We start from the raw sequence: 14,715 nt of genomic DNA on the forward strand, positions 1-14,715 counted from the left end.
GTAACAGTCTTTGTTACTAGTAGTAAAATACAATTAGTAAGTTGCCAAGCTGCTCTCAAAAAGGCTATCTCACCAACACGTAGTGTCATCATTAATCTAGTCTCAGCATAATCTAAATGCCGATGTCTATCCTCTGTGATCCATTCCCAGCCCACACTACATTTACATTCTAATTAGATGAAACCGAGGCTGCTTTATAAGGACCCTTTGTAATAATGTGGTTGTACTAGAATAGAATAAAGAATGTATATCGTTTTAAAGCCTCTGCATTCAAATGTACTATGTGTCATGTAAAAGGAGGATTTCTGCTCTCAAGAGGATGAATGATAAATGGAATACTAAGAACAAGAGATATGATGTCAAAGTAGTAATGGAAGTGTGATGCTATATATATATCACACATTTCCACAGATATGTATGTATAAATGACATGTAATTGCATCGTAATAGGATTATTTTAGGCATTCCTCTGATGAAGGACTATTTTTTGCCACATCCCATTATACAAGTCTAACTGATTAAAATACTCTGGATGTGGATTCTCGACCTCGCCATAACTAACAGTGGAATTCGAGAGGTCCAACATAATCCAAGGCATGGGAAAAAAAAAAATCCATGGAAAATAAATAAAATTAAATTAAGCAATCCCAGGGTCAACCCGTCACCAAAACCTTTAGTAGAATACAAAACTGTTAAATAAACTTTTATTACTCACGTAATGAAGAAACTATTTAGAGGCTTTTCAGCAGCAAAATGTACAGTAGCAGCTCACAAGAATTCTAAAAACATCTACAACATCTGATAACAAGAGAGAGATTGCATGTGGCAACTGTCTGTGAATAATACATTCTACAGCTGTCACCAAAAGTATTGGCTTCCACATTTTCCTGGCCATGAACCAAAAATATTACTATTTTTGTTATTTTTTCCTGACCACAAGGTGCTCAATCATTCTCAAAAAATCATTGTCTGTCACCAAACAGTTCTTGAATGGGTGGGAGAAGTTTGTCTTGGAATCATTTTAACATGGCCCACTGAACTTATCTAACTGTTTTGCCCAATAGTGTGCTAATGCTGCATCTTGCATGTGAATTGACACAAACATACTACACCTAAATCTCGATTTTACGTGGACTTTGGGGTCCAGAATTTGGGAATTGCGTTAACCCCGAAAGTGTCTTGCATAGAAAATCTTGGTTTTTTTAGAAAGGCATGTCAAAGGATGCTTTACTGTTGGCATAGCACAAGCCTGATTTTGTTTTGCAGTTAAGCATTTTTTGCGATTGTCTAGGAAAAGGGATTCATCAGAAAATGAATTCACCCCAATACATACTTCAGAATTGACATCACTCTACCTTTTGCAGAATATCATTCTGTCCCTGTTGTTTTTCTTGGAGTGAATGGACATCTTTTCGTATTTATTTTAGTCCGGACTGTTTGTGCCCATTCACCAAACAGCAATTCAGAGTACCCTCATTTTTTGCAGTCATTGCAGGGGGTGATGTAGAGTGCTCTTTTTGCAAACTCCCTCATCTTCATGCTGCGGGACTTCAATCGTCAGACAGGCAATCATAGTGAGATCTGAAAAGGTGTGACTGTGATGAAGGTCGTCGTTCCTCAGAAACTTAAGCCTGGAATTGAATTTTTAGTCTGTGTCAAAGCTTCTGTACATTTGATTGACTGTTGATTGTCGCCACATCACACTTCAGCGATTCATATTTGGAATTGCGGCAAAACCTCTGGCCCGACTTCAAATATCATTACAGAACCTCGCATACTACGAGAGTGCAGTGGAGGATGCTCAGTTGAGTTGATCACGCTCAAATCTCACCTCGTTTGTTTGGTGCTTATTTGTAATGGAGAAGCAATGGAGGCTTGGCCAAGCCAAGCAAGGGCAGGGCGGTGCAGGCCGAGCGGGTGATCAACAGGTGAATAGGCACAGCGTCTGCTGTGATGCATCAATCTGTCGTTGTGAAGAAGGAGCTGAGCTGAGAAGCGAAGCTCTCGGTTTCCCAGTGCATATCTGTTTGCTTAACAGATGAATCTACACGTTCACAATCACAACTATGGTGAGCTGTGGTCTGAAATGATTTCCCCCCAGAACGTATCAAGGCTCTCCCTTAGAGATACAAGCATGTTCATCTAAGTGCTGTTCATAGTAGAAATGCTGCTCTTCAACATTGAAAGTGGCCAGATGAGATGGTTTTGGCATCTGGTTAGAATTCCTCCTGGAGATCGCCCAGCTCACGTGTTCTGAGCATGAGTTACTGAGATGAGGCCCCAGGGAAAAACAAAGACAAGGAAGAGCTGGACAAAGTGCTCGAGGATACGAAAGTCTGGGCTTTTCTGCTTAGGTCACCCCGCGACCCCGCAACCTGACAAGTGGAAGAAAATGGATGAATTGAATTAAACTGCAGCAAGAAATGTCAGTAGCAGTGTATGTAGCAAAAGAAACACTATTCATGTGTCACCAAATATCTATATATTACCACATGAGAATTCAATAAATATGGTTGAATAATAAATTAAATATTATCCTCTGTATTCCATTTGTCACAGATCATAATAGTCTGATTTCCGTGGAATAGTAGGAGTTTTGTGTGATTTTAGAGAGATGTTAAGAACATTTTCTCTCAAAGAGATGGAACCTGGACCTTCCCAGCCAATTTTGTCATTTGAAAGTTATGTGTGACAAGAAAAGTCTTCTTTACCACCCACTTTCTGAAACGGCTGGAAGTCTTCAAATCTGGATCCAATTGGCTTTGACCTGGTATTTCCACATTACTGTTTCTGGTTTAACTCTTGGATTATGCACACTCATTTTAGGAGGCTTTTTTTTTCTCTCATATGGATATGCCTAATTTGCTGTGAGTAACGGCAGTTAAAACAACATGCAACAAGACTCGGGCTTGGTGACATCTCATTGCTGGAACTGTAGATGTTATGACAGAAGCTAATGTAAACAGAATAAAACATCTTATGAATGACTGCCCTGATTTTCTCTTGTCTTTTGGTGGGTGTCACCATGTTTCCCTAATAGCATCACTATCGCTTCAGGCTGAGAGCATCATTAACATTCACAAACTAACCAGTTTTGTGCACCTTTTGCAAAAAATCTATTTATAGAGTACCTACTGAAAATGTGTTATTCTTTTAGTCTGAAGTATATTGATGATTTTCATTTGATGCTTTGTAGTTATTACTACTTCCTCTCTTCCACTTCAGTAAAAGCTGAACCAGTCGATAATAAACAGTTCATATCTGAATGTGTCTGCAAACTTCTTTGCACTGATTGCATTTGGGTTTACTGTAGACCCAGAACGTCTCAGTTAGAGTCAGAGGGGATGAAATGAGGAATACTTGTTTGGAGCTGTCGCAGAGGATTGAATTATTGTAGCAATATTGTGGTTACTTCAACAGTATTTAAGATTTGGACTGCTACTTATACACTGAGTCAGTAAGTTAGTTGTGTGTGTACAGTATGTGTTTTGAAAAGCAGACATTCTTTTAGTAGCATGATGTTGAGATTAGGACTTCTGTCTAGTGATCCACTTTGTTTACCATTTCAGACAAATCTATAAGAAAATATTGAAACCCACTTGAGAATTTGCGAATGCTTATGGATTTGATGCCAGGATTTCATCATAGGCAGATGGCAGCTTCTTCTTCCTCAACAGCACTTTGAAACAGTAATTCACATCTTGGTTGGATTACTATAACGTACTTTATTTTGGAGTCAGCCAGTCCTCTAGCAAGTTGGTGCAAAATTAGGCTCACCTCCCAACTGGAGCTTGTAAGAGGGAGCACAAAACACCTACTTCACTGGCTCCCTGTACATTTTAGTTATTTTCAAGATTCTGTTTTTTGTTTTCCATTCTTTAAATAGTCTCGCCCCACCTTACCTCTCTAAGCTTCTTCTATTAGAGGTACCAAGGACACAATGATGGCTTAGAGGGGATCAAGCCTTTTCCGTTGCCATTCCTATTCTTTAGAATGACCTCTTGCTAAATGTTAGCCAAGCCTCCCCTCACAGCCCATCTTTAAAACATCTTAAAGCACATTTATATTCTTTGGCTGATGACACAACATGAGACTATGTTTTGGTTTTACTCTTTTTCTGTTTCATACTGTCTTCGTTATTAATGGACCCTTTCAAAGTTTGTAAACAATATGGTGGCATTTGAGGGGGTGTGGCTTAGCTGGAGGCAAAAAGATCCTGCGCGTGCGCTTGAAAACGCAGATTGGCATATTTAAACAGTGTTTACCGAGGAATGGACGTGATGTTCCATTTGATGTTGATGTTACATAATTTAGGTAAAACTGAGCTTCACATGCATCAAATGTATTCAACTATATCTTAATGGGGGGCGTAGTTTGCAAAAGCTGTGTTACACTGTCCTGAAAAGTACCTGATAGTTTTACTGGTTTCTAATATTTTGGGCACCTCATTTAGCTGCATTAAAGAGACAAAATATTGTCTGTATTTTGCACCAAAAATCTCTGAAACATGTGGTGAACAGATATATATAAAAAAAATATATATATATACATATACGTATATATATATTAAATGCAATCACACTGCACTGTGTTGTACTGTCATTTTCGTAATACTGTTGGAATACGCCAAACAGCCACGGCTTAATGATTGAAGCCTAGCTAACAATGAGTCAAATTTTTAATCTGCTCTTATTTCGGTCTTTGAATTGAAAATGCATTTTAAAAATAAAATGCGTGTGCGTTTCTGTGTGAATGTGTGCAATGTGTATTGTTGGAATGTCAACGGCAAAGTAAAATGTTCGTTTCTGTGTGAATGTGCGCATCGTATTGTTGGAATGTCAACTGCAAAGTAAATATTTTAATATTGTTTGATTTATTCTTTGAAGCATTAATTTGTTCTGTACAAAGTCTTGATTTTAATGAGCGTAATACCCAGTCATAGGCGTTAAAGCAATTGTACTAGTAAGGTTGTAATTTTGTATTTTGCACATTTCCGGGTAAACCAAGTTAACCATGTTAAGAATGGAAAGAAAATTAAAGAAACTAATTTCCACTATAACAACCCCAGTGAGGAAGCTGATGATGGTTTGCTGTTGGCGCGCAATAAATCCCATGTGAAGGGAAAATAATTACACTATTGATGCAATATAAATGCATTGAAATAACAAATTAGGAACCTGAAGTGATGATTATGTTGTGTAATTGAACGTTTTTTCTTAATCCTATTACAAATTATACTGCAAAATGTTCTTGACAAAAGGTCCAAACTATCTAAGTTTGATAGGTTGGTAGCCCCATTTGAAGTATCTTAATCATTAACTTAAAAGGTAAGATTTCTTTTTTCCATCAGAAACTCTTTAATTGTTTTAAGATAGCATTTCTGATTTGCCTGTTACTATACTATTGGGGATTGCATAGTGGGGTATTGTACATGCAAAATTAAAAGGAATTTTTTTCACGACACATACGTATATCATTAACTTAATTGACTCTTTGAGTCATTACAATTGTACATGCAATATTAAAGATTACTTTGTGTACATTCCGAATCTACTAAATGACTGTCAATGTGATGTTTTCATGATCTGCAGTAATCTCAGTAAAACGTGAATCACTAGCTTGTTAACACAGCATGGGAGCAGAATGATTGATAAGCTCTGGCTCATCGTCACCGACGACTCATGACTGCGGGGAGAGCTTGCTCCCTGTTATGGAATGTTGGATGCAAGTATTTTCAGCAGAAACTGACAATTATGTGCAGTCTCTATGCATTATGTCGACACTGCTTAAAAAACCTTCACCAATGTTTGCATTTTTGTAAATAACACACTTCCAAATGAAGGACCAAACATCAGTGGTGCTCTGACAGAGTAGGACGTGTAACACATGGCTTCCAGAAGGAACGGCCATCTGCTCCTTCTTTTATATTCAACTGTGTTGTAAGTATATTTTGGGGGGGGGGGGACAAACACAAATTCACACGTTTGGAATTCCTGAATACAAAAATGCTTGTGGATGTTTCCGTTACATATTTTCAAACATGTTATAATTATATTTATGCGTTATTAAGAGCAGCAAGTGAAGCACAACAGTAACATACCTCCTGTTATACCCCTATGAATTCACAATACCTAAAGCCTTTTGTAGTGCTATCCTGTCTTAATAAGGTTGCAGCAGGCTCTTCTTGTTTATTTGCCTTTACAGTTGAAGAAACAATTATTGGCCTACGGCAAAGTGTACAAAATGCTAATGAACCTGAATGAGAACGAGATTACTTTTAAGACCTTACCAAATCATAAAATGTTCACTGTTATCCTAAAATAAATGAATTGTATAGGTTTTTTTTGGGGGGGATTAACAGAGATATAATACCCTTGAAGATTCCCTTCAAGACCAAAAACAGATATGGTTGAAGCTGCTGTTTGCTTCGGCAGTAACATAATCCAGCCATCATAATGTCATAACTACTCCACTACGTTAACCCAGCAACCAACAACACTTTTGCTTTCCATGACTTGTCAGACGCTGCTTCTCGTGTGAGTGGTGACGAGCTGTCATGCGCGTGACTAAACCATTTCAACATCCCACTGTTGGTTGGAGAAATCACTCAGCCATTGCAGTCTGTAAAAACAACTTCAGGCAACAAGATTTTAGAGAGACCAAGAGATGTGGAGAGGCTGTTTCCTTTTCAGTGGGATGTGTGCTTCATGCTTCTCCTAAAGCCTTTGCACACAAGTCTCAAACAGCTCCTTCTCTCGCCATTTGGAAATGAACTCGGTCACACGCATAGAAAGGGAATCTAAATTAGGTGTGACTAACAGCAAGATGAGAATCCAAGATGGGGGCTTTCCACTCACTGTTTTGCTGTTGTCTCATGGCTCTAAGGGTTTATATTCACATCCACTAGAGCACCCTCAGCTTGGTTGCACATTTCAAACTCCATTAGCTGGAGGTTTAGGATCAGAAAAAGAAAACTGTCATCCGCTGGGCAAGGAGATGTGTTCTTTTGAAAGCAACTGGCACTGTATTTTGAGATAGTAACGCCTACATGATCTTGGCTGGAAGTACTCACTAGAGATGTTTTTCTAAGGCTTTCTAAGGACTAGATGTTCCAACTGTCCTGGGGCTTTCAAATGAAATATCATATTCAATTAACCTATAAGTTCAGTTTTGCTCAGCACAGGATGGTAAACTCTGATTTGGCTTATGCTCCTTCTGGGGTGTGTTGGCGGCATTGGGATAGGCTTGATGGATGCGTAAATGAAACGCCAATGAATTATTCAAAGAAGATGTGTGTATATATACTATATAGTGTGTTTATGTATATATAAATATGTATCTTGTATACACACACACACACACACGTGTGCATGTGTGTGTACTAATTATCAAATCATTATTTCAATCATTAATACAAGGTTGATGGTGGTCTTGTGTGTTATTAATGTTGATGCCTTTTGTTTTTTTCTCATGACTGCCCAGGAGTTCTCATGGGATTATGGTTTGCAGCACCAGTGAGCTTTAGTCTTCAATGATATAGTATGTTGGGAAAATAATTAGTAAATATGTTACACAGTGTTCGGGTGTCTGAATGAGCATCTGTGTTGAAGAGCTTGTTGTACAATCTTGATGATGGAGACAACCTGTGCTCTTTTAATGGCCTCTATTTTTTCTCGCAAACTCCAAGCAGTGCAGCAATCAATGGGAAATTATCTAAGCCAATCGATGATCCAGCCTTTTATACTTCACCCTCTTGCTAGCTCTCCTGCTGTCCTCCTGAGCCTTTCGACTCCACGCCTCCCTCTCTTTGTCCCTCGGCAGTTTCAAAACCATTAACGATATTCATCCGCACAGACAGACTGACCTTGCTCTTAAAATAGTTGAATACATGCACCCGCTAGAGTAGCCTACTCCCGCCACAGGTTAGGTTGTTGTTCATGGTTCCATGTTCACAGATTTTTTCCATGTGTAAAATTAAAATAATAATAATAATGAAGTGTGTTTATTGTTGGCTATTCAGATTAATACAAACATACGTACATGACGTTAAAGTCCTCTCTAACTATATTATTTGACTCTCCACTGCTGTTTTTACAGCTCACAAGACTTTCTTATTTTCTGACTCAGGGTGCAGTTGTGCAGAGAAATCAATGAATCTTTACTGAGGAAACTACTTGTCACCATAACCTTCACAATCTGAATCGTTACTCATATACAAAACCTTTACGTTTTCAACATTAGATTATGCAACTAAATCAATTGAACTGCTCTTAAAATTTCAATAGCGCACTCCATTTTGATACACCAATTGAAAACATTATTCGAAAGATAATTTTATGAGATGGCATTACAGCCAGATACCCTGAAAATTAGTGGTTAGCTTTGGCAGTAAGAATGCTATAGTGTACAGTAGATGTAGTTTACCATGATGCAAAATAATGTGACTGTTAATCGTTGGAGAAACCATTGTTTTGTTTCATATTTGCAGGAAATCGTCACAGTACAGTTTTATTTTTTTACTCTTATGCCATACGTAATGTTGAGCGATTGGATTTCAAATGTACTAAGTGTACAATTTGTCTAGTCTTACATTTCGGGAATCAGCTGGTTTGTTTTTTTATCTAACATTTCTCTCGAAACCATAGAATTCTTAAATGTTTACAGAGGTAGACAGAGTCTGTTGGCAAGAAACAACTTGACTGCTTAACTGTCATGCCACACAGGTCATGGTTTTTATTTTGCTGTTGGGTTTAAGTGGCAATGTGCCGATTCGCTCCATTGCAGGAATGTCTACTCACGCATACACACCTTTTGTTCTTTTATAATAAAGTGGCTCGATTGAGTTAATGAGCTCTTATCATCTAATATTTATTCCCTCTCAGAGGCGTGAGTAGAATGATGCTCACACGTATCATTCCAGATTTGAGTCTTCCACTTAATAAGCATTTTCCTCCCGGCCGTTTTTCATTGAGGTATTTCCACAGCTGAGCAGCACTTAGTGGTAACAGACCACTTTGATTGACAGCCATTCACAAGGCTTGGAAATGGTGAGCAAAGAGCACTTCTCTCAGGCACCGTGTTTATTCTGCCGCTACCCACTGAGTCTGGCCATAATGTGACAGCATGAAGTGAGAGCGCAAATGAGAATCACCAACTTTGCCCATGCATTTTTTTTTTCCCCCCTTGGGTCAGCCATCGTGAAAACAGCCAGCTAATGTCAGTGTTGGACAACAGAACAGCCGTGTTTCACAGTGATGCACTAGACGCTTATCGGACTGGACACTTAACCCCGGGGCCAAAACCGTTGATCCGGCAGCAGTGGTTGTTTACTCGGCAATAATGAGTCTACCTTTCAACGGCAAACTCATAAGATTCTTCTTTTGTAAGAATCTGCTTTTTTCCTCCCGACAAATGTTGTCGAGGTGGTAGTATCGTTTTATCACCACGGCAATTGCCAAAGCAATGAAAGGGCTTTGCAGCGTTTAAAAGGCAATGTGCTTAACAGTTTGAGCAGGTGCACTTAACATATGCTCGGTGATGATATCCTGGTCTGTTCATTCTTGACATAGACAGGATTATTGGCCCACATATAGACTGTCGTGCTGACGTATGGATTGCACTAAAGCGTCACCTTCCCACTATGAATTGCTAACTGCTATTCCAAATCATTTGCTGGAGTGCCCCAATTCACTGTTGGTGTCTTGATGTCTTGTTTCCCCTAAACTATATTTGGCGGTCGTGGTTCAGGCAGTATAGTGGGTCGTTCAGAAACCGGAGGGTCGATGGTTCAAAACCCAGCTCGTGTCATTGTGTTCTTGGGCAAAGACGTTTCACACATCTTGCCTCAGGGACTACAGATGAAAAATAGCCCCTTGGCTAATTCTGCTGCATCTACAGAAATGCTCATTGATGTACACTGTCCCTGTCAAATAAACGAATAAAATAAATAAAAGCTTCACAACGAGAACAGGGTGAGCTTGTAACGGTCAATATGGCACTTAACTGTTTTTGTATAGTCAGTATTTTTTTGATGGATGACTCATATTTTTAAGCCATTTTCAAACAAACTCCCCGAGATTTCTCTCCACACTGGTTCTCATCCCTCAGAATACTGAAAAAAATCTCAGAATGCTTGTGAAGTGTCGTGATTGCGTGTGTGTCCATTTTGTGTTCACTTTACTAAAGATGTCCTGCCAGTTGTTGGGTGGAAGAAAATCATTTCACAGTGAATGAAAAGAAAAAACTGCTGATCAACTGCAAGCCTTTCTTTTGAATGCATTCATTGTAGTCGCTGTGCATGGGGCTTTCCCACTAAATAGTTTGATTAAACAGACACTGCCATGCTTCTTGTGAATGTTTTGCACTCATTTATAATCTTTAGTAATCGCAGAGAGACTTCCATTAGGGTAACGAGAGGCAACGCATGGATTAACACAATTATTTTTTCTTATTTTGTATTCAACTTTGAATGCGAAAATGCAGTTTTGCAAAAATGTGCATGTTGTTTACGCTCTAAATGCAAATGTACGTACATTATGGTTTCCTTTCATCAATATGCATTAAAGCAACTAATTTTTGTCGCGAGCTGCATCATAGTTTCCTTTAGAGGGCCAAAACAGTTCAAATATTTTCCAAAATGAATGGAAATACAAATTGCTAGCAATAACTCTATTTTTTAAAAGTGAACTCAATTTTTAATTTAGTATTGGCACATGAAATCGATGCCCAATTTGTCTTTGCGGGCCACATAAAATGATGTGGCGGACCGTGTCTGGCCCCCGGGCCTTGAGTTTGACACCTATGCATTAAAGCATTGACTTTTGATCAATGGAAGTGCTGTATATAGTAGACTGTACACGCAACAGTAGCTAAAGTGTGTTCATCCAACATTTAATACGCAAACACAGTCAGATTAAGGTGTTTACAAGCATTTTAAAAGCAAGTCTGGTTTGCTTTAACACAATTGCCTGATATTGTCAAGTGTGTGTGTGTTGCTCTTTTTTTTGTAGTTTTACACAAAACGCTCCAGTAACCAGGAGTAGCATAGGACAGCTGAAAAAAAAAAAAACTTAGCAGACCCTTGGTGGGAACCCATCTGCTTTATTGGCACGGCCTTTTGTTCTTCATTGAAGCGTGGCATTTAAAAGCATATCAAGTGTCTAACATTTAATCCCTCATAATTACCAATGTTAATTGTCAGTCACACCATGGCAAACAATCTCAAGTGTTTTCCGTAAAGATCATCTTGATAGTAGTGCAATTTAATATGCTGTAAGGCTCGGAAACATTTCAAGGATCAATCAGTAGATTCGTTTTTTGATTGTTTCTATTCATATTAGGGGGGGCTGTCTTTGGATTTGTGATAGGAAGTCTTTCTTTCCGGTGTATTTTCGTACTTGATGTACATCTCTATAACCAGATTAAAGGACACCTTACTTTGCCGTCAACAAAGGCTGTATTCTAATCTCCTTCAGCCACGGATTAAAGAGTCTCGTTGGCCTTTTAGCTCTCGCTTTCTCTTCGCGTCCCGTCTCTCTCGGTGCTCCGCTCTCTCCCGTGTCTACCCAAGGCCGCCTCTAATCAGCAGGCCTTGAGCTCTCAGAAAGGTCACCCTGTCCCTTTGATGGTGTTTTGATTCATCTCTTCCTCTCCCCTTCCTCCCGCCCTTCCCTTTCACCCCTTTTCTCTTGCAGGGAAGCTGGAGAGTCACTACCACCAGGGTGCCAAGAAGGGGCTGGTCGGTTCGGCCGCAGAGTGACGTCCCAACGAACGGAATGAGGAAGAATGAACCGACAATGTTTCACATCCAGTGTGTTTGAATAGCAGTAAAAGTTCAAAATCCTTACAATAACATTCTTATTTTAATGCATTGAAAATGTGGTGGGAACATTGCATCTTCTATTCTAAGTCCAAACAAGAAAAGTGTGATTTTTTTTCCCCTGTAAAAAGACTTAAGAAAACTGACTTTTGCAAACTCAAAATATTTACTGATTAAACTGAACAATGCTTGGCTTCGCATAGGCGTCCCCAAGGCTGGATTTTCACAATTCTTTTTTTTTTGTGCCCAGGAAGCTCAAATTGTATTTGAATCATGCCTTTGTAAGGAGAAATGACCCATGGATTGGATTCTTGAATTAAAAAATGATGTACGTATTGAATATCTAGTGACTTGCGTGCAGCGTGAACACAGAATGGAAAAATCCAGTCAATGCGAGCTTGACATCATCAAAGTAGATAGATTGGTGACGTTCACCTATGTATGCTCAAACAACATAAAAAAAAACCCACATGAAACTATCCCTTCAAATGTGCACGTAAACAGTCAAAAAATGAAATGGCACTTAGACACACAGTGTCGAACCAACCTGAAAAGGGTAAGGAATTGTGAAATGTAGTTTGTTGATCTTGATCATGAATGGATATTCACTGGTGTCAGAAGGTGGGCGACTCCCTGCAGCAGAAATTCAGTGATTCATAAGAAAAGCACAACCTTCCAAGATTTTGTCAGTTTTAATACAGTACAAGACTGAGATGGAGAAACTAACTTTAAGCAAGGCACCTCCATTCTTTTCACTTTCTGCACAATTATTCAGAATGAAACAGTATCTTTAATACCAGTAAACCTTGAGTTTATTTTGTTCACTTATCAGATTTCTAAAGTATCTTAAAAAGAGACTGCAGAGGAGCAACTACTGGCGGATTGAGACATAAAAAGAAATGCGGAGACCCCTCCTTTTTATACCCAGCCTATCATTACCCTCCTAGCACCTACGGCCACATTTAGACCGACAATAGTTTGGAAGTAAAAACACAGCCTACTCATTTATTTCAGACTGAGAGACAATTACTTCAGCACAGGAGGGGTGATTATGCGGAGGGCTTTGGCAAGAGAGGCAGGGTCATCCAAGCACAATCCAAATGGCTTACATTTCTTTCCCACAGTGCGGCAACGTACAGCAAGCCTTAATCACTTTCCTTTGTTTGCCCATTTGAGGTACAAAAGCTTGCATTGTGTGAAACACAGTTTGGATCATTTTGTTGTACAACCATGGTCACTTTCATTCCGACAAGAATAAACACACTGAGAAACACTACGACTCATGCTTTTTTTTTTTTTTTGTCCTTCAATGGTATTTTATCTCGTCGTTGTACGTGTACCAACACGCCCTGCGTAAGATAACTCCAGAAGATTTTGTTACATGTTCAGTCTAAACACTGCCACGCAGCATGTTTATCATACTCTGATACTGCCCGGGGCACATATGTCACAATATGTCATTTTTTTATGATTTCCCTGTGTGAATTTGTCTTTCTTGGAGTCGTATGTAAACCATGACATTAGTACGCAATATGTACAGTATGGACTTTTTATGCAGGAGTAGCACAATAGGCATCATTGAACATTTGTAGTTTACTAAAGAAAAAATAATATTTTAATCATACAACTTTAAAACTGCTGGGTTGTTTTTAAAATTGACCCAAACTCCTGAGTAGGTCAAATTTTTAACCCAAATCGGCTTGTTTTAATCGTGGCCTTTTTAAGGGTGTATGGCACATCATACTGAACTCTATTTGCTACCTGACTGAAGGAAATTAAGGTTAAAATATTTTTTCCATTTTCAGGATTGTTGGTAAATTGTAAAAGGAAGAGCCTTTTAGTCTGAAGTGACCTGTAACTTTCTTATAAATGGAAAATCACGTATTTGTCTACTTGACAATTGACTCATTTATCATTAACATATTCGGCTTTTGCAACCTGATTCTTGCACACGCGTACCAATGATGATGCTGAAGTATTCATGCAAGGCCTTTAGTTGGCCGTTGGCTGCTGTTGGAATGCAACCCTGCATAGGAAAGAACAGAACTAAATATCAGATTTGGGGCATTTTTTTAAGCAATGTAGAAATTCCAGTTTTAATTGTAGCAGAAAGAGCAGCTGTATGTGTGTGTAAACTGCACATACATAAATTATAAATATTTATACAGTTGTGAATGAGTAATGTATATGAAAAATTGAGATTCTACGTATGGTAGGGTAGATTTACTGTACTATGCTTGTGTATGCAATAAATATATACATAAGCAGTTGAGAATAAAATAAACACCAGCAACACCATCAGGGGTGCGCCTGAATTCTAATATGCATGGGTCAATATCACTTTAGTGCCTTTGGGTGTCCTCATTGGAATCACTCAGTCATCATAAATGTAGCAGAATAATGAAACTCTCAGGTCTTATTATAAGTGGCCAAACAGTTTCACACATAACAGTGCAATGTATGTTTTGTGATATTTATCTTACTGTGGAGGATGTCAAGATGAACCCAGTCATTGTGAAATACCAATGGATTTAAAAAAAAAAAAATGTTTTACAAATCCAAAATATGTTTGTTAAAAAGTGGCTTGCTAGCTGAATCACTATTGAGCACATTAATTGCTGACGTCCACACTATTGTTGTCCACCCTGTCAACGAACGCACATATTTTGTAGTTTGCTTTATGCATTGTGCCCAAGCACACCCTCTTCCAAATGTGCTTAGTATACCGTGCAAACTAGTCAAACATGCTCTAAAATGCTGTGAGGCTGGCTCACTTATCTTACAGAGACAATGGTGCTTCTCTTTTGTGTATATCCAAGCCAGTGAAGAAAAATATTCTTGAAAAGGATCATCTACTACTTTTTGACAAGTTGTTTTACTTTTGATGCTTTATTTAA

The 14,715-nt window shown here is 38.7% G+C and overlaps 1 protein-coding gene across 1 annotated transcript in view; it reads left to right on the forward strand.

Annotated features, from left to right (window-relative positions):
* trip4 (thyroid hormone receptor interactor 4) overlaps positions 1-13,091 on the forward strand; it is a 55,895-nt gene extending 42,804 nt beyond the window's left edge. The window contains exon 13 of the mRNA XM_088370487.1: positions 11,694-13,091. Within this exon, the coding sequence (XP_088226613.1) occupies positions 11,694-11,758 (65 nt within the window). The 3' untranslated portion in view covers positions 11,759-13,091. The remainder of the gene's footprint in view (positions 1-11,693) is intronic.
* The last annotated feature ends 1,624 nt before the right edge of the window (positions 13,092-14,715 follow it).

This window comes from Syngnathus floridae, chromosome 3, assembly GCF_059516105.1.
Source record: "Syngnathus floridae isolate MCC-2025c chromosome 3, RoL_Sflo_1.0, whole genome shotgun sequence".
NCBI lineage: Eukaryota > Metazoa > Chordata > Actinopteri > Syngnathiformes > Syngnathidae > Syngnathus > Syngnathus floridae.